Source organism: Hylaeus anthracinus, unplaced genomic scaffold, assembly GCF_026225885.1.
Source record: "Hylaeus anthracinus isolate JK02 unplaced genomic scaffold, UHH_iyHylAnth1.0_haploid 11997, whole genome shotgun sequence".
In the NCBI taxonomy this organism is placed as follows: Eukaryota; Metazoa; Arthropoda; class Insecta; order Hymenoptera; family Colletidae; genus Hylaeus; species Hylaeus anthracinus.
In genome coordinates this window covers 3,941,226-3,962,214 of record NW_026534344.1, presented here as the reverse complement: position 1 = coordinate 3,962,214, position 20,989 = coordinate 3,941,226, and the positions used below count along the sequence as shown (strand labels likewise).

General features: G+C 49.2%; 1 protein-coding gene across 1 annotated transcript in view; it reads right to left on the bottom strand.

Annotated features, from left to right (window-relative positions):
- The window catches only part of LOC128889317 (uncharacterized), a 257,458-nt gene that overhangs the window by 156,469 nt on the left and 80,000 nt on the right, over positions 1 to 20,989 (bottom strand). Inside the window, exons 4-5 of the mRNA XM_054146857.1 lie at positions 14,577 to 15,386; positions 13,097 to 14,133 (exon numbers count right to left, since the gene is read on the bottom strand). Coding sequence (XP_054002832.1) covers positions 13,097 to 14,133; positions 14,577 to 15,386 — 1,847 coding nt within the window. The remainder of the gene's footprint in view (positions 1 to 13,096; positions 14,134 to 14,576; positions 15,387 to 20,989) is intronic.

The window sequence follows — 20,989 nt, the reverse complement described above, 5'->3', positions numbered from 1 at the left end:
GATTTCTAATTGGCGGATCGTCGACTCTAATAGCGCTCGAGGGGCCGATACGTGCACGAGGATACTCGATTCTTGATCTCCGATCGAGAAACGTTTACCTCGCTATCTGCCCGAGACACACGTCCGCTCGAATTGGCAGCCCGTGAAAGAGTATAATCGACTATCGCGTCGGATCTCTCCCTGGGTATTTAACTTACGCAATCTAATTGATTTCCCTGGCCCGTGAAAGCGTGGTCAATATTCGGAACCGATTCATAAATACTTGACGCCACAAACTTTAATTCCAGTAGGCTTGATTTTCAAAGGAATACTCGTTCATCTTTTTATTCTTCGTGTCCACGCATCCAAACTTGCTTTGGCTGTTGCACTGGCTATTAGTTTTTGCTCTCTTTTGCTTTTACGTTCCACAAGTATTTCAAACATTCCTATTATTTTACGTTAGCCTATGGCCTAAAAGCTGCAGTCGTATAGCTTCTCGAGGGCGAGACTGGGAAACTCCGACCGCAACGGTCTGGCTGGTGCCTCGCACGAGACAAAATGGCGATACTTTAAACACTTGTAGAACCAGCGGACGAATTATCGTAATTATTGCTTAATATCTCATAAATTATCGAATGACCAACGGTCCGATCAGGGGTCATGTCGTAATTGATTTTAATTATCCAGAACCTCGAACATTTTCGTGACCGTCGCTTATCGGACTGGTAAATTATTTCCGAAAGTCCTATCTGACTTGGTTCTGGAAATTATCTGACCTTCTGACCGGAACCCTTTTATATTTTCCCTCGTCGGCCATCGTTAATCATCCCCGTTTCCCATTATACGCGTCAGCGAAGAGCAAACGCGCTTGACAACCGTCTCTGGAGCCGTTCCGTCGATCATTCGAGCTTACGTTCCACCATCTTCTTAGCCGCGAGAACCTCGTAAACTCACATGCTTCGATCTAATCGCGTGCTCATATTCCCTGGCTTTAAAAGCTTATCTGGCGATACGGAGGAGCATCTATTAAACGTTATCCAGCTATAACTGCGCCAAGGGTTGCCCCGAGGAACTATTTCACCGAGACTTTCTACAGCGGAACTGCGATCACGAGAGAGGCGCATCCACTGGTACGCCGATAATGTCTTCTCGTATGGGGCGAGCTGCGCTTTCGAAAAACGAAGGGATCCAACGAAACTTTTATACGCATACATCTTCGTTATACAAAGATATTGTCGCAACTGTAGACTAGAGAAGTATCAACTTTAATTCCAGTTGGATGTTTGAAAGTCTGTAACGTTTGTTACGCCTCACGTAATTGTCGTGGAACAACGGGGTCGCGCAAACGACGGGGCTCTGCTCTTCCTTATTGGATGAATTCGAGCGCGGAGTCGACACACGTTTCAAAATCACATTCCGTATTCAGCCGGGATCGTCTCGTTCGAAGCTGTCCGTATATTGCCGGTCGTATCGAGAGTCGACATCTCGATGCGCGAGATAGGTACCTCGCCGGAGGTCGAGGGGCGGCGGAGAATGAACGAAACGTACGAAATATTTCCGCGCTTAATGGACCATGCTCGAGTACAATTCTTAACGTTACGACCGCGCGTCCTCTAAATTTCCTTGGAAACGCACCGCGTCTCCTCGTAAAGGGTACCCTGAACGCTGCCGCCAAACCACCCCGTGGCAAGAAATTTATCGCGTCACGTTCGCGGGCGTTATCATTTTATGATGCACGATATCGCGGCGAACCGCGACGCCGGCGCTTGTCGAAAACGCTCTAAACGACGGGCGATGAGTTAAGGTGAAAAAAGCAATTCTTTCGAAACATTTCCTAAACGCGTTCCATTGCAAATTATTTCTTGGTTACCCGTGTAGAGCGTTACTTCGTAACATTTGTTTCAGTGGTCCACGAGTAACACCGAACCGGTGAAAAAGTTTATTCAGATATGCTTGATCCCGAGCCCTCTCAACTAAGGGAAAACCAGGAAAAACGCGTAACCGTTTTCCTGGCAACCGAAGAAAACGGGAACGCTCTCTAGCTGGCGACGATTCTATCTCGGAGGGAGTCGAGCGAGACCGGAATGACAAATTATGTCCCGGTGACCCCCAGTTTACCGTACTCATAGAAGTCGGATTAGACCACGTAATCGACAAGCGATCCATCAGGATACCGATCCCTCCCCAAACGCGATCTTAATACATCTGGCCATCGGCCAATGACTTCTCTTTATCTTCTCCCGATCTTGCGACACCGTGCCGGGAGATCTCGCATAAACGATTCTACCTGACCGGCATACTAATGCACCACTCTCAACGAAGATTGACGGACAAACATCTGGACAAAAGAAACCCCTCCGTTTCTTCCGAAGCTTCAACGAGATTGAACGTGAAATATTATGGATTCGATGGCCGAGACTTCATCTCTGGAAGACTGCTGTCGCGCGAGGCGCGACTGGCCGCAATTACGAACCCACCACTGAATTTTATAAGCCGAAGGAGATAAAATAGTATTTAATAAAGACAAACGACGTTACGATGCAGATGGAGATCGTCGAGATTATTTTGCTAAAAAAAACCACGAGAGCGACTCCGAAACCGCGTCTTCTCCGCTGACTTCTTCCTAGGGGCAACGTCCTGGAACCGCTGATCGAGTGGTCAGGATGATGAATCGACTATCGAGTTGCGTAAAAAGTTGCACCGTACAAATTCTATGAGATCGGTCCCTCCATGCGTCGAGACGACTGACAAATCCTGCCGGCGTACTTTTCCGTCCCGTCCACGCTTAAGCTCGATGGATACCACGGAAGTTCCATTAAGCGATTAATTTTTCCACAGATCTGTCGGGCAAAACTGTACTCGACGGAGAAACGAAAGAACTCTAACGAGCGTATTACAACGCGTAAAGAGAACAAACTGCAGTTATTGAGAATTAAAGAAGCGGGAAAAGATCCTTCCGTGATATTACGTCGTCAATTTTGCGACCGAAGGCGATTAGAGATCAAAGCTGAAACACGGAAAGCTTTTTACCGTGAAACGAGAAAAGTTACTTTTTGAGCAAGTCTGTAAGTGGCTTAAAAATTCTTTATTTAGAAAGGTATCGCGCATATGAATAGCTCGATTTATTAAGCGATACCTACAACAGAGCCGGGTCAAATGCGAGAAAGTAAACGCGAATGCCGCCCGGTTGAATCACAACGGAGCCTAATCAACTTCGAATGCACTTGCGTCGAAGAGAAAAAGTGGATCTCGCCGAGCACAAATAGTTCAAACGGCGGGGCGAGAAAATTCAAAGCTCGACTCGCTGGGATCATAATTAAACGACAGAGGGCAGAGCCGCGCTAATTAAAAACATAAATCCCCATCCGGCTAGATGCCCGCAGACTTGGTGTTATTAAATTCGAGGGTATTAATTACCTTCGCAACACGAGACGTAGGAAACGACACTCGAATCGCAAAGAGTTCCACGAGCAAAGAACAAAGCGCTGTAAAGCAATATTCGAGGAGGGCCTACCTCGGTGTCCGCCACAAAGCCCGGCATTAATTAACGATTAAAGTTATTACATCCGTTCGGTTCCAGGCGAACGACTTTTCTACCTACGTGCTGGCTATGTGTGCGAGCCTGTGTGGTTACAAAGCACAACTCGCGAGCGTACGATGTGTATTCGGTGCATCGGAAATTTTCAAAGGAACCGATCACCGTGAAATTTTAATAGCCTTTGAATGCTATTCGCGGAGGATCGAAACCGTAAAAAGTCGGAATCTCTACGAAGGGATGCTTTCACTTCCCGAACTAATAGAAAACTGCAGCGAAATTAGGCTTTCGCTCGTTTCCGCTAATCTTCGGATAGTTTCGAACGTGTGCACGATGCGCAAAGGCGCGTTATACGGCAACAGAGTTAGCTAAACGGGGTAGCGCTAAGCCCAGTCTTACCGTACATCGTTAATGGCACGAAAGTTGCAGACTGTCGCGTAGACCGTGTCGTATCATTTAATTTCTATGCCCTCGCGAGCCTCGAACACCCCAATTTCTGTTAGCATCCAGGATGCAGTCTCGAGACTTGGATCGCGACGCTAATAGCGGATTCGAGGCAGCAAACGACTCGCATCGCAACGCGAAACACGCGTCCACGTCCGCGCAAGAAAAGCTCGTCTAGCACGTTCGAAGGCGGCACGCGCATACATTTGCATTTTACGAAGCCCCTAATTGAGCTGTTTGTTATTTTGTCGTGGCGATTCCCGGCGTACCGCCTACTACCTGCTGATTTATCGTTCGCGCGTCGTACGATCTTCTGCTCCGAATTGGCTGCTACCGCGAGAAATGAAGAAAAACGGAGCGGAAACGTAATTCTCTATTTTACGTAATATACGTCAATTGTAAAATAAAAACACCTACAACTTTAACAGTCGCTTTTAACTGTGAAATACGTAGCAAAGCTCGATGAGTGCGTGTCGCGAGTGTTGTCTAGAGCAGTTACAGTTATCGCTCTTCTTTTTCTTTCGTTTTAATATGCACCATGAAATTCCGGCTCCGGAATCGTGACACTTTGCCCTCGCACCGAGAGAAGGTGAAACAGCCCAGGACTTTGTTGCGGCACGAGTATTCCCGCTGCGCTGATTTATCAAGCAGACCTTTTTCCTGGGCGTAGCCTACGATCTATAATTGAATCTAGAAAACAGTACGACGAAAGGTCTCGTCGAAAATATGCTCCGCAAGCAGCGGCGCGGTGTCGTAAACAGTAACGCTCCGTAGCTGAACATCCATACTAATGGGCACGATGCACGCGTCTTCCGTGAAATCGCAGCAACGAATGCTGCGCGATGGAGCGTAATGTTATACCGAAGAATTAAAATTGAAATTTGTACAATTAAAATTTAGAATTAAAATTTGTACTCGATTCGAGCGATTCATCGATTGTTCCGTCGAACGAAACGACCCGACCGTCTTCTGCATCGTTAATGTCGACGACAACGCACGGGACGTGCTCGGTTCCCGGCATAACACACGGCAATTTTACAGACCGGTACACGCAGCCGCCAACGTTTTATTTGCATGAAATTTAACGTACGACTTTATGTACCGTGACTCTTACTCCCGTTCCTCGTTAGTTCCGTCGTGCTTTACAAAGCATATTGCGTCGCGCGTTATTAGTTTCATTGTCGGCCGTATTTTCATAAAGCTCCTTTCGTCGAGCGTGGATTCATAAACAAAGGCTCGAGCCCCGTCTCTTTTTCACCAACGAGAACATACTCCTAATTAAATATCGGTCTCGCGGCATCGTCCCGGCACGGGAAAATTCATTTTCAATCTTCTCGCCTGGGGCGACTGGACTATCTTTATCGCAGAAAGAGAGTGAGAGGAGGAGGAGGAGGAGGAGGAGGAGGAGGAAGAGAGTCACCATGAGAAAATTGCAAGACCCGAGTCTCGTGAAAAATTCCTGGCGGACGTGATTCGAGCGACTAAATGGCCGACTGTCGTTTAAATTCTGTTCGCCTCCCCTGCACGGTCGCTCGCTAGGCTCTTAACCGTGAAATATTTGTATAATAACGCGATGGTTCGTGGCGGGACGATCGAAACAGTCGGGGTATGTATTATAGTTCGATCTCCATTGACCCGCCTACAACAATACACACAATTAACGAAACAATGGAGAGGTTGAACGAAATTGTAATGCTCTGTTCCAACATATCCGCTATATATCTCGTACGTTGAAAATTTGCGGATGCGCGTTTATTACGAAATTCGCAGGAAATGCGTAGACACCCTTCCAGAAATTCTGCGTACATTTTCGCATACGCCAGACGACGAGAAATCAAAGGTCCGCGTGGCGTCGTTCGTCGAGGTTGTAACGCCGTTATATTTTCGCTTCATTTTTTTTTTTTTTTTCATTCGGTAGAAAAACACGGAGCACTCAACGCGAGCAATAGTCGTTTTTTACGTCGGAGCAAATCAACCACGTACAGAGTTACTCTGTAACGAGTTCCGTCGATCGGGTCCGATCGTTCGTCTCCCAGCAAAATAAGCGTGTCGCGAAAACCTAGCACGGAGAGTCGTTATCGTCTGGGTTCTCGACGCGTCGAATTAAATTAAGCCGCGAAGACAACGGCCGAAAATAATTGATAATTATAGCGCACGTCGATGCAAAATCCGTGGACGTTCAATTAACATGTATGCAAATTTTCGCACGATCGATCGCGTCATTGTTTCGAACCTGTTTCTCTTTCGAGCGTGACTCGAGGGACCAGTTGAAGGGTTTTGAGAAAAAGTATCGTCGAAAAATAACTTCAACAAAGAGATGATAGATCCGACAAAGTATCGATTATCGACGATCATTTTTGCTCGACATTTGGAGATTGAAATCTCGACGTCAGCGTCGAGAGAGAATTTCAGTCTCTTTTCTACTCTGATCTCTGGTCCGCATCGTTCGACCACTGTCCAGTGATATATGAAGCAGCCACGAACCCCACGTAGCAGGGGTTACGAACCTCCCAAATTGATTCGAATCGTTTCTGAACTATAGTGCTGGATAACTAATGACTCTCGCGCGTCCCCAATATCGCGAGGAGACCTCTCGGTCACATAAAATGCACCAGTCTTCCGTTACGGTGATACCCCGCGTGTCGTTTAAGTTGCATGTCAATCGTGATTCCCGATTTCGTTCGCGTAACAAAAGAAGCAAGTTTTCGCCGATTCTTTCGTGGTCTGTCCACTAATTTCGTTCGATTACATTTTAAACTTCTCTTTGCAGGAATATTTAAAAAATGTAGGTTCGTTCGCTCGTTAGCTGGATGCGCAGCTTTTCGATTAACCAAATAAAGAAAACATTCATATTCGTAAACGTCACGCATGAAAACGCCGCGTTAAAAGGATCGCCATAACAGACAAGATTAAGTATCGGCAGTAACGAGTTCGTTGCCCCCACCCGCTTGGTAGAATGCATCTAAACGGATGTTGCCTTTCGTAGAAACATTGCCGTTATTATTCCATAAATAATGAACGCTGTGAGTTCGTGGCAGTACGAAAAATTTAACATCGCGTTGGTAATTTAGGTCAAGTTCCAGGCGCGACCTGTGCCATGGGTGCGAGGTGTGCACTTTTCAATCGAACGCGGAAGAGCTACATACATGTTTAGTGTAGTCCCTGGGTGGCGAGGACCTTAGGAACGTCACTGGCTGCTCCTTTTACGCGATGCAATTTCAATATCCGCATCGCACCGCTGTAACCAGCTAATCATAGGTATCCGCGTGGAGAGCCGAGGTCCGTTAATTGGCGTCGCGAAGAGAAGATGATGAACGGGATCGAACGTCGCGCGAAACAAGCAAAAAAGAAAGGTGTGCACGAGGCGGGAAGAGAACGCGTCGGTGCACGAAACGACGTGACCGAAGCTTCCGTGGACGTCAAATTGAAAAGTAATATCGGTACCGAAGTGTGACATAATTGCCTACTCGTGTTGGCTCGTATAGCCGCACGAGTACGTCCGGCAAGATAATTACAAACTTCGTCCCTCTGCTTCGCCTCTTCTGCTACACCCCTCGTCGGTGGACGGTACGGTCGCCGCGTCGAGAAGCTATCGACTTTTAATAATCGCCCGTGAAAACTCGTCAACCATCTATTATTACGTAATTTGCCACAATGGAAATTCGATAAAAACAATCCACGGTATTTGTGCAGAGTGTTTTCATTTAACTCGGGGGAAATTTAATAGCAGATTTGGTCGCCAGTTATTTTGATCGAGTGTCGATTAAATCGCGAACGTATAAATAATCAAGCAACGTGTCACGTTTTGAAAATTCCTCGTCTGTATTCCCCGAACTATTCTTTGAAAAAGTAACCACGCGAATGATCACCTCCCTAATCCACCCCTTGATCGAAGCAACGCTTCGTTCTCTTCGATCGAGGTCTCGATCGGATGGATAGCAAAGATGAGACTGGCCGTTTGACCGACTCTGAGATCGCCTAAAATGAAGCACGCGACGGGCTTGGACACGGTCGAACAAATTGAACGGAACGCGGGGCTAAGTTATCAGCGTGTCAACGAAGACAAATGCCTCGTTACCGGTCAGAGGAATCCGAAGAAACCTCCCCTTAAATCTTCCAACGTGAACACAGCGCGCCACGGCCGACCGACGCTCGTTTAAATAGAAGATTAATTCCTGGGAACCTTTTAGCGTGATTTCGGTGATCCTTTATAGCTGTGCTGGATCGTGTAGGTATTACAGTGACATACGGACGTCGCTTAAGTTAATAGCCGATGCGTTAACACGGCCTGGCGTTATAAAAGAAGATGGACAGGCCTACGTGCGCGTCGCCCACGCGTCGACACGTTCGGCGCCTAGCGTGCGTATGCAGCCAGGTAACGACAACGCCGTAGTTACCTGCCACAGCGTACAATGGGACACGAGAGGATTTTAACGTGTTAACTATCCCGTGCTAGCAGATGAAATAGTTTCGTCTTTAGAAACCAAAAACAATTCCTAACTAACGAACGTGACGTCGCATTATTTGAAAGAAACTATACATAAATCGTCGTCAACGACGATAATCGAAGGTATCGCGAAGCGAAGGTATTCCCGGGGAATTATTATACTAAACGAGGTGCCACGTCCGGGTGCCAAGACACCGAGTATTATCCCATTAGAATAAATGCAAAGTAGAGGTGGCTTCTCTCGTCTCGATGTACCCTTCCTTCTGTTCCACTCTTTACCCTCCACCTTCGTTTCACCGGCTGATTTTCTCCTCGTTCGTCCGTCTCTGCTTCTTTAGCTCGATCTCCCTCGGTTTCTGGCATCTCTTTCTCTGTCTGCAGAGAACAGCTTCCCGTCTGGCCTGGCACAAGGGTGGAAAATGGAAGGCAGTCGGAGCGGTAGGGCGCATTTACATGATATGAATATAATGGAGAGGGCCGGGTCGCCGGCAAACCCGGGCTACGAGAGCGCTACCTGTTGAACGAAGAGTTCAAACCCACGGTGACCTACAGGATATATTCGGTCGTGCCGGTCCGGCGACCATTCCCATCGAGGTCATCTCTGAACACCTCTTGTCGAGATTCCAGCGACGTCTCGACGACTCGTTAAGCCGACGATTGTTACCTTCTCGTCGCGTTAAAGTTAAACGTGGGACGCGTAATATCGAATTCAAATCAACGATCGTTTGCAACCCCGAGTAACAACTTTGCGGAGGAGGATGTTTCTCTTTTGAAAGGGCTCGAAGGGTTCGCGAGAGAAAATAAAGAGGAAATGTCACCTGTCCAATTAAGGATAACTTTCCTATCGATACGATCTTCGCGCGTGCACGACTGGCCCGTACGACTCCATTCCACGAAATGAAAACAAAGTCCTCGGAGTCATAAATATGTATAGGATATAACGCGTGTCATTCAAGCCTGAGAGAAGTCCGGATGTTTCCTTCCTTTTCCCCGATTCCCTTTCAGCGTCTCTTCCCGTCGACCAGTCACGAATACCTGCTAGCTTATGCACTTATCCGATACAGGATAGTTAGACTCTGGCTAACCGGGCACAAACGTTGCATTTCAATGTCCGCGAGGCACGATGACTCCCACGAAAGAGCCATCTCGGCGACACGGCGCGGCAGACTTCCCTAAATAGACAGATTTCGGCATGGCGGTGTTCGATGCCGTTAAATTTTTTGAAAAGATTCGCCGAGTGGGTAGAGGGACATCGAAATAGGTGTAGCCGTATTTTGTTTGTTAACGTAAAGTTGATTCGAGACGTTGAATGGATTACCAGGAACGTTTCGCGACGTTATTGCCGCGTCTTTTTCTCTCGGAGTTGTCGCCTTCTGTTCCTCGTTTGGAGCAACTCGTCCGAGTGGACGGGTTTACGCAGGATATTATTTCTGGAGACCCGATTATAGGTGATCGCGGTGCACGCGCGTCGATGTTTGCAATTTCCAGAGGAGTCGGGAAGCAGGCGAATCGCCTCGTAAAAATCGTTCTTGCAAGCGCCAACCGGAGCACCGTTTCGCTTACGAGAGACAGAGCGCCGTCACGAAATAAAGGATAGAGGAACGAAGAAGGGCCCGCGCGAAGAAGTAAGCGTCGAGAAAAGGAGAAGCTCGAAGGCAATATAAAAGGGCAATAAAATCACGACGACTAACAATACGGGCGGACTTGGCCCACCATCTTCGCCTTATATCCTCTCGCGTCTTCTCTTCCTGCTAACTTCTCTTTCCCGACGGGAGAACGACGAACACCCCGGGTCAATTTTATTTGTCGCCATGGCTCGCAACACCGCGATGCGACGCGACACTCCGTCGCTTCGCAACTTTGTAAATTCTAACTTCATCCGGACTAGTCTGACAAACCCATCGGGAAATAGACGCGGCGGCAGCTAGCGGATAGAAGAAGAGTTCGAAAAGCTCGGGCCCCGTAATACGCACGGCTACACTGCCGTTCAAAAGTCTCGGATCCTCTCGACTTTTCCTTAGGCACCCTCGTTACGCGAAGTTGTAGTATTATGACACAAATTTCAAACACGTCGCGATCTTCGGAATCTTTCTCGGAAGCTCTCTCGTACAAATTTCCATTGTTTTTCTCGCGTGTTCCTCTAAAACTGTGTACTCTATCTAGTTTAAACGGCGTTCTTGGAATCCTTGCTTAGAACTTTCGAGTATTAAAAGCGGAAAAGTTTGATACGTTTTAAACGAATGCTCGGTAACTTTTACGATAAGATTGCCAGCTCTTTCCATTTTTGAACGGCAGTGTACGCAAGTACGCTCTCCTTACTTCGCACTTTATTTGCCACCGAACGGGAATGAGCTGGAGATTATTCATGAAGTTCGAAAGTAACGGAACGATACTCGTATTCCGAGAACTTTGGACAGGATCTTGTAAAAATAAGAAGATACCTGGCGAGATTCGCGGTACACGAATCGCAAGCCATTACGGCTGAAGCTGTGCACGCGGTGTACGAGGTCTTTCGCGTTTAACGATTTATTTCATTGGTCATTCATTGGACTCGAATAAAAAAATCCTCTGGAATATACGTGCTCGCGATGGAAACGGAGCGCACTTCGTGCCCGAGAAAACCGCAGAATCTCTCTCTCAAAAAGGGAGGAGTTTCACGCATGTCCAGAACAAATTCGCGAAGGTATTCCTGCATCGATTGTTTCCACCCGCGGTTCTCTCGCGAACGTAGACGGAATATGCTTGTTGGCCAGGCGTGAAACCAGTAGCAGCACAAAAGAGAACAAGATACGTCGCGACAGGTCGTCGAGGTGCGATTAATTTCAATTCTCGTCGCACAGCCACTTCCTACGAGACGGTGAACACCGATTCCAAAGAATCCCGAACGAGCGACGCACCGGAGAAACGGGAAGACCGTTGGAGCACGGAGGAACGTAACGAGGCGCCGCTCTCCACCGAGACGAGTCCATTGAATCATTCACACTCGCGGCACGATCGTTCGAGGACCACTATACGCCACTGTCCATTAACGATACATTAGTTATTCGGGTTTTTTCAAAGCTCGCTCGAGTCAAGACGCCGCCGCGTGCATCGTCGTCAATAGAGATGGGATCAAGTCCGATACCTACTCACGAATCCGAGTAAACAGCAATTCTTAAAGTTTAAAGATTCGATCGTTCGGTACGCCGATCTCTCGTGTGGCTCCGATACTAAAACGAACGTTTCCTCCTACGTGAAATTCTGTTCTGGATGTAAACAGTCTTCAGACTCTTGATACAAAGGGTTCGAATCCATTCGATGAATCGAACTCGCTTGTAAGACACTTGATTCCATCGCTAGCCACCACCCAGCGGCCCGAGGACGCATTCCGGCAGACTTTTACCGCGGACAGGCGCGATTGCTGTTCGCGATTATTCCTGCCTGCCCCCCCCCCTCCACCGATCTGGAATTTCGCTCGAAATCGCGGGTTTACCTTTCATTGGCGGGCGACACGCCGCGGACATTCCGACGAGCAGTTTCTTTCGAAGAAGAAAAATGTCGTCCTCGAAGCTCGCTCCACGCGTTCCGTCTCGTCGAGAAATCATTCTGGATCCGCGTTTGTTACGGAGCCAATCGACAACCGAACGATTTTGCGATAAATACGTATCAAACCCCTAGATCGCGATACGTATCGATGTTTGAATTAATCGCGTTACCTAGTTGTACGCTATGTCAAAAGAAAGTATGTCGACAATGAAAGCGAGCAGAGGCACGTCGCCTGGAAGCTGCTGCAAGCTTCGCAACATTCACCAGCCGTGACTAAGGTTTATTAAACGACTGGTGGGTCGCGGTTAGGCTTGGTTACGGTTAAGGGTTGAATGCGGGGATACCCCGAGAGGAGCTTTATCCTGCCGCGCAAACCGCACGCGATTTATGCTCGACCGAACGAACGCTCTCACGCGAACGCCGCTTTTCATTCCGCGGCTGTCGAAAACGCGTGCCGGAGATCAAAGCTCCAGACGTCTTAAAGAACGCGCGGCTCGTCCCCTGGCAATCGCCTTTGAAATTCTTCACCGTGAATCCGTGATCGTGAGCGCGAACGGTACCACCCCTCTGTTTCATTGTCGCGCGACGCCCGTGTGAATAGAGAAAGCCAGCGCCGACGAGAATTTGCACCCTGCTGCCGGGCGAATTGCCGTTAATTGTTTGGGAAAGAATGCTTTTTCTCGCGAGTCCCGAGAACCATACTTGTCCCTTCAATTCCCACGGCTCGGATCGCGATACCCTTGGTACGATATCGTTCGCTTCTATCTCTGTCGTATTAAAATTGAAATCGATGGTCTCAGAGATTAAAAATGAATTTAACGATAAAACAAAGACCCAAAAGAATCGTGTAAACGATGGTGTACGTCAACGAGGACATCGTTACTCGGCCGAGTTTACCAGGCCATTTATCGGAAGAGAATCGTACACGCAAAAGTCACGACATCGCAACGGTAATAATAGTCTTCCCAGGTGGACGAGTCAACGCCCAGTTAAAGGACGCGTCACGTAAACAAACGGTAGCCACGAGTCGGACAATTACAGATGGCTAGACGGAACGACACAATGACTGGCGAAAGAACGAAAGACAACGACGGCAGTCGTAAATCTAAGTAGGAAACAGGTGGACGCGCGTGATCGCGAGTAGTATAGTGGATCGAGTAACTGACCTTGCGAAGAAAGCTGCGGCTGCGCTGGCCTGCGCCGGCGTCCCTGGCACCCCGCTCACGTTGTACGAGTACTTGGTTTCTTGGTACACTTGATACGCGCTTTGCGGCTTCGTGTGCGACGATCGGTGATAATAGTGATCGGCGTACGGGCTCTTCTCCGGTGGACGTTCACCGACGACCTTGGCGAGGCCGTGCATCGCGGACGAAGAGGACGTCTTCGAGTGACACTTTTCGTGAGCGTTCTTCTCGGGTCCGTGGGTGTGGGACTTTTCGTGGGCACAGGTCGCAGGCTTGTCTATGGTCCCGTACGATTTGTAGTCGTATCCCTTCAGTTCGCCGTAGTACTTGATACTTTCGACCTTGAACCCGTGACCGACATCGTGTCCTTTCGACTTGGCAGTTGTCTCGTGTTTACCATAGCCGAGCTCCTGGCCCGATTTCATTCTATCCCCGCACTTCCCTGGAGCTTCGACGCTGTGAACGATCGCCTTCGTGGTGGGCTTCTCGATCTTCAGCATCGATCTTTCGCACAAACGACCTTGGACCGCTTCGCTGGCCTTCAGCAGACAGTCCACCGCACCCTTGTATTTGTCGCACGTCGCGGACTCGCACGGCACTCCGGAACCACCGTGACAAACATTACCGGAAATAACACCGCAACCACTGCTACCGCCGGTGGTAGACGATCGACCCGGATGATGATGAGATTTAAACTCCACGTGACACCTCGATATCGCCTCGGAATCGTCGGAAGCTTCCTGGTACAGGTCGTCTTTGGTGACGTTGTTGTTGTTGATGTTCGGGCAACGCGTGTCGCACGTCTTGTACGGGATACGCGACCGCGACGAAGGACCTCGTGCTGCTTCTCGCGCGGTTGGCGTGATACTGGCCAGATTAGAGGGCGTCTCGGCGCCATGAGTGCCGGCGGTCCCCCTGCTGGAGTTACCACCACCGCTGCTGCCAACGCCACCGCCACCGCTGCTGCCGATCCCGATGCTCCCTCCTCCTACGGCTCCTTGTCGTTTGCCCCTCTCCTCCTGTCGAATTGATAACGTTACGCGTGACCGCTAATCGCTGTGATTTCGCGCGTTCCGCGATCGAGCGCGGCTCGAATGGAACCGGAAGTGTGCGGGAATTGGGTGACAGGGAAGCATCTCGGACATGAGTTTATCGTCCTTCGACGCTGTCGCGCGCGTCTGGCTCGGAAGGAATATCGCTCGTATGTAACGCGTTACGAGAGCGTTGCAGCACCAACAATTTATGAAATTTTCGCGATTGCCCACCCTTCGTATTCCTGATTTCAATCTTCCTACTCGTAATCGTTACTCTTGGCAAATGGATTACCGAGAAACTTGGGACGGTACTTACGACAGATCCTAATTGGAGGCCATAAGCTACAATTGCATTCGCGCGAGAAAATTTCGTCGATCGAGAGTCGATAGAAATCTGTAGTCAAGGGTTCTTCGTACGCATCGCTCACCTGAACGCGTTTGTAATCGTCCTGCCGCCTGGCCACTTCGGAGTACTTGGGCGGAGGCTCCGACTTCGGCGGCGTCTCCTGATACTTGGGCGGTCTATCGAACTGCCTGTACTTGGGCGGATCGATGTAGGGATTGTTCTGGTGTCTGTAGTAGTTCGGCAGCTGACATTCCGTGAGATCCGACTGCGACCTGTTCAGCTGATAGTTAGGCGGAGAGACGATCTTCTGCTCCTGATGGCTCTTGCCGTGTTTCCCAGGTGTCGATTTCTCTTGGACCGCGTGACACTTGTCTCGCCTGTCGCCTCTGTCTTTGCAGTTCTCGAACTTCGGGTCCTTCTTCTCTTGGGATGCTGGCCCGTCGATCTCGTAAAAGGTCAGCTCCTTTTTGCCCTGGCTCTTCTCGGCCGCGGAACGGTGAGCCTTGGCGTGAACGTGCTGAGCGTTATCCGACTTGACGGGCGGATCGATCTGATAGAACGTTAATTCGCGAGAGTCTTGCGACTTGGAACGCGTCTCGTGAGACAAATGGTGCTGTCTCTCCGGCTGCGAGTGACTCCGAGCGTACCTCTGATCGGGCTTCCCGACACCGTCCTGATGTCTCGCCGATAATCTCGCGTACCTCTCGTTCGGCCCCAGCCTCGCCGAGTTCCGACCGTACTCCTGGTACTCGTCACCGTACTTGAACACCTGTCGCGGTTTATACTTCTCCTCGAACTGCGAGTAATTGTACGTATTGAAGCCCACCTGGTTGAAGTTCCTGCTGAGAATCGACGAGTCGTAATCCGTCGACGTGACCGCCTCCATGTTGATCTGCAACAGGAGCAACACGAAGAAAGGAGATTTTTTAACGTCGAGCAGTGGCACGTTAAACGCCGATCGATCGGCGAGCATTCTACCGGAACTTTTCGACGAAAACGCCGACGGTCAGCGAAAGACGAGACGGCAGGCTCGAGACAGGAAAAAGATCGAAGAGGTACCAGTGGAGCACACTGGGACAGAATTACACCGAGCCGAAGCGTTGTTTCTCGCTTATCGAACCAACATCGAAACCTATATTTCGGTTTTCGTTTTATTTAAAAATTCAACGTTGTCCGCAGCTTTTTTACTACGACCTCGCAACACGGAGAGGAGAGAAGACGTGAAGGGCGCTCTACGCGCGGAATGGAGTAAGAAGAGGGACTCGAGGAAGCCCGAGAGACCATAAATCGGGGAACGTCTTACTCTTAAATGCTCGGGGTATTTACCGTGAAACAAAAAGCCGCGGTGCGATAAATAAAATCTGACACCAGAGGGGGCGTGTCTTGGCAGTCTCTGTCTACCACTGTATCGCGGATAAAGCGTCTTCTTTCGCTGGTCCCGAGAAAAGCGGTCCGAGCGAACCCTGCTGGGCGCAGAGGGTTGCGGAACGGCCTCGGAGCCGAATTCCACGTCGAAAATCGACTCGGGAACCGGTTCGCACCTCGTCCAAGCCGGGCCCCGAAGGCCAATCGATCGCGCCTCGTATATACGTGTACGCGTCACGGAGCTGCTTTCACGATGCACCCGAGATCACGCGTGTTCCTCTTCTTTTTCTCCGGTTCGAGCCCTTATCCAGAACACGCCGCGAGCCACGACCAACGCCGAGAGATCCATGACCGCGATTAGACGGCACTGGCTCACCGAGGCTTGGAAAAAAATCCGCTTCCACCGAGATTGCGTACAAGAGGAAACCGCGCCCCGTGAAATAATTCCCGATACGCCCTTAATATCGTATATATTAAAAGTTTCGAGTACGGATCTAACGAGAACGCGACGAAGACTAGAAGAGAGAAGTCATTGAAAACGGTCGATGGTCCCCTCCTCATCCGGTCTCCGCGTCCAAGCTTTTGACCCAAAACATCGTTCTGCTGATCGTGCTGCTCGATCGTGTGCCCGACAGTTATTTAACAAGTGTTTGCGATAAACGTCGGGTATTCAGGTTGAGCATTTAAATGGGGATACTCGTATACATCTCCGTTATTTGGGATCTAATGAAAAAGTTGCTTGTAAGATTTTACGAAAGGTTGATTCGTTTCATAAAAAAGAATCCTAAAGATACTCCTTCTCTTTGGTCCGTTACAGAGACGTTCCTCGTTAAGGAGGACGATCGATGGTCGATTATTCCCGGCGATCTCGGTCCTCTCTCATCCGGTCTTGGCGACCAGCCTTTCGACCCGAAATGACATTCTGCTGATAGAGCTGGTCTTTCGAGAGCGCTCGTGGCTATTATCCTCGACTCACCGGGTATACAGGAGTTCATAACTTCTTCTGGAGCATCGAGAGAGTGCCCCTCAGGGGCCGTGGTTATATATTACCGGCTATAATGAAGACTCCACGGCAGCGAGCTACCGACGCTGCCTTGTTTATCGCCACACCTCAAATATACAATTAACATGTTGAAAAGACGCCCGAGGTCTCGGAATCGCAGCCTCTCTCCACCCCTTGCAGCCGACAAAGAAAGGGTCGCGGGCCTGTGCTCGGTCTTGTTACCGTAGGCCTCGTTAAGACCGAGTCTGGAATCCTTAACCCGCAATCCCTCTGTTCTTATCCTCCGACTACGTGTCTCCTGAAATTATCGTGCGGCCGAGACGGGCCGAGAAAAAGTGGACGGTCGAAAATTGGATCGTCGAGACTTATCGCGAAAAAAGATCGAGCGGTCAACGATTTTTTTCGTAGCGAACGCTGGCCTGTATTCGAGGTACTCGTCGACTTTTCCCGGTGAAACACGGCTACCACTATTAAATATAATTAAAGAGAAAGGTTGTCGGGGCCCACGGGAGACCTCGCGAGACACGCCTGTGGCTCGATACATGATATTGGATCAATTACGTTTACACCCAGTGGCGCGTTATCCGATAAACGAAAAAGACATCTTAACGCGTGGAAGGTACCTGAGAAAGTAATTTAAATACGGTTGTTCATCTGTTATTATTATTATTACTACTCCAAGAGAAGTTCGTAAATAAATATCGGATTTAGGCGCACACCTAAATAGTTTGGAAACCACCGGAATTTGTACGGCTCGAATAATTCTGTCCGGTGTAAGAATTGATCTTCGCTCTAGATCAAACGCCGTTGCCGAAACTTGCAAGGTGAAAACTCGCTGGAGCAGGCACGGAACCGTCTCGTAAATGAGAACGACGCGGTCGATCATTTGACGGGATCCTGAGCGCTTCGGGTGACTACAGCGTCCTGGGTACCCTATACGCGCGATATTGATAGTCCGTCGCGTCCGAATTCTCATTTATCTTCATCCTTCAATTTCCCGTGTACGCGTGCTCGATCCACTGCATTCGCGGCCACCATTGACAGGAATAAAACAAGCCTACCGCGTGTTTCCCAAAGTACACGCGGGGAGAGTAATAGTCCTTCGAATGTATTCCGCGTGCCATCCGATGAAGACGGATATTATATTGGCTCGGAGAGCTTTTTTGGTCGTTTTCGGAATGTGTAGAAGAGCCCGAGTAACCCGACGAATATTCTTCAACAGCAGATTATATGTACTTTCCAGGATTATTTATGACCGCGCAACACAATATCTTACGAAATTAATGGTTTCTCCGAATCCTACCATTTCAACGTAATCTCCTTTTCGTGCAGATGAGACTCTCCTATTGTTAGCGAGGTTTCATCTTTGACGGACCAATGGTTCCCTTCGTATCCGCAGAAACAAAACGCTGCTCTGCCTGGCCGTTTGTTACCGCGTCGTTGGAAAAAGGGGCGAAGAAATCGCGACGAAACTCGAAACTTGCGAGAGCTAACCGCAGTAGAGGATATCGATATCTTAGTTGTGTAGTCTTCGTTTCGTAAAACTCTTTTTCCAGTAGCGAGACTAGAGTACCCTCGTAAGTGGCACTCACCGTGTCCGCAGAAGAGATCGCAAAACAAACCGAAACTCGACCGACCATAAATATCAATAAATTTCCTGCTTGAAAGTTCCATTCCGGAAGACGTTAACGACGTTGTTTGCGTTGGCAATAATAAGTTCGGTTGCGAGGTCGATGCGGGGCCCGCGCATGGTCTGCGAACGGGGCCCCGTAATTACAGTCGCCGCTAAAATTATTCCAGGCAATTGGTTTCGCGCAACGCACGGGGTGTCTCGTGAGAAAGAGACCATCTCGACCTCGACCAGTCCGCCGATTAGTGTTATTATAGACGCGGAGGGAAGTCGTCTAGTCCCGTGCCTTTCGTAGAAGTATTCGTCAGAAGTAGGAAGACGATATAGGATTTTGCTACGATAACAGCGTGCATGTCTGAGAAGAATCGTTCTTCTCGACGGAGAAGAAATAGAGCCATGACGTAATGCTCGATGCGAGCATAATTAATTCTGAGCCGCGGTGAACTGGTATTCGAGAGACGAGTAGGTCTTGAAAAGCTGACGAAATTCGTGAACAAGCTAATGGAGCGATGCTTCAACGTTGCCAAGAATGCTAACGAATCTTCTTCGAGAGATCGTAAGACTAATTGGCTATTTAATTGACAGTAATTGTTGAAAGTAGCGGTTTACGACCGACAGAGTGGGCTGTGACTCCGAATGCACCCCTGGATGTCACCGAAGCGCCGCGAACCCGCGTCGAAAAGAGCAACGAAGTAGGAAGATGAAGAAGAGGGTGATCCCGGACCACGAGCAGCATTTCTCTTGGCAATTTGCGAATTATTAATTTAGCCGTTCCCCTTTAACGCTATTGCGCCCGCGGCTAATATTTTCCCCCGGGCCACGAAGGGCGGGAAAGGGCTGGTTTGGATATAGGAACTTGTCGGTGGAGAAAGACAAAAGGAAAAGAGCGAAAGGGGGGTCCGAGATGGAAGGAGTTGGCATGACGTAGATGGCCGTTTGGTCTCGCTACCGAACCCTTTTGGTTACCGTGCAAACGAATCGGGAACAAAGTTTCCACGTTCAAACACGAGATAAGGGCAGGTAACAAAGTTCATTCCGCTCGCGGACGCCGGCGTCGCAGCGCGGCGCGCGACAAATATTATCGAGAAGACCGTTGCAAGCACGCTCGTCCGTTTTGTGCGTCACTAAATTGCGAGGGGAACCAGTCGAAGGGGACCTGTTTGTACCTCCGTGAACCGTGAGAAAATTGAAATTTTACAACGCTCGAGTCGAGTTGCTTTAATTTGACGCCTTTGCGACTTCCTTGTTTTTGATTTTATGCCAAAGTATAATAGTTTCAATTTCGTGCTGTTTCACTCGCAATAACGCAGCTGGTAAATCAGCGTGTCGCGTTCTTACGCGTCGTCTATTATTCCAACGAAATTTTCGAGTGAAATTTCGTAGACGGAATAAAGAAGAGTTCAACGACCTGTAACGACTCGAATTAGAACGAGACTCTGTTCCACCGCGAACAGATAAACTCTGGAAACCGCAGGCTCCAATATCGAGCGCAGCCGCATAACGAAATCGTTACACCAGCGATTGTTTCCAAAACCTAATTTATTGTTCGTTTATTGTTCGCGTCACTAATCGATTTCCCGACCGAGGGAGTTTTAACGGAAGAGTGACGAGCATTGGTTCGACGTTAACCGCGAGCTAAAAACACACAACGATTTTAGTCGCACGAAATCATAACTGGATTTTCCATTTTCCCGGGGGGTACAGGGAATACCCGATTTTCACAGCGGGCTGACCCGTCTCAATGCCATCTCGCCTGCCCTGCCCGACAATCAAATTAGAGACAGTCGGTTAAGCAGCCGAATGAGAATCTTCGCCTGGTTTTATCGCGTGCTTTGTTTCAGAATAAACTGCCGTATTACAACATAGGAGCAATTTCGAGCCGATAACCCGTTAGATTCGCGCGAGCTACCTCGTCACGAACGTTTTTATCATTACGCGATAATTCAAACCGCGACAGTTACAGCGCGCGATCGACCCTTCTTCTCGTCGCAACGTTTCCATGGAATAAAAAATGTCACGTGAACTGTTAATTCATTCACGCCGGGAACGACAGCGTTTCGTGCCGATCGTTCGCGAGAGGTCGCGCTTCGAGTTGATCTCGATTTTCGTCTACCCGTACAATCCTGCCCGTTTCCGATCCGTAGGCACGACGATGGGCGAAAGGGACGGAGCGATTATCTTTCCTCTGTCCAAGAATTCGAAACGGAAGTCGTAGAGAAACGGGATAAGGGACGTCTTTTAATATCAACTGCGATGAGAGATTTTTCGAAGGGCGCGCAGCACCGCTAGATTCCGCTGATTGACTGATCGACACATGGCCGGAAAGGGAACAGCGGGTGGAGGAGCAGACAAAGGGAAAATGCCAGGATAACGGCCGTGGCTAGAAAAGCGGGCGTGGAGGCGCGGAGACCGAGCAATCTCTTACGGTCGAGTTTGTCCCGCACAGGGAACCTTCCCCGATCACTCCGAATAATCATTGCGGGACAGGCGGCACCGT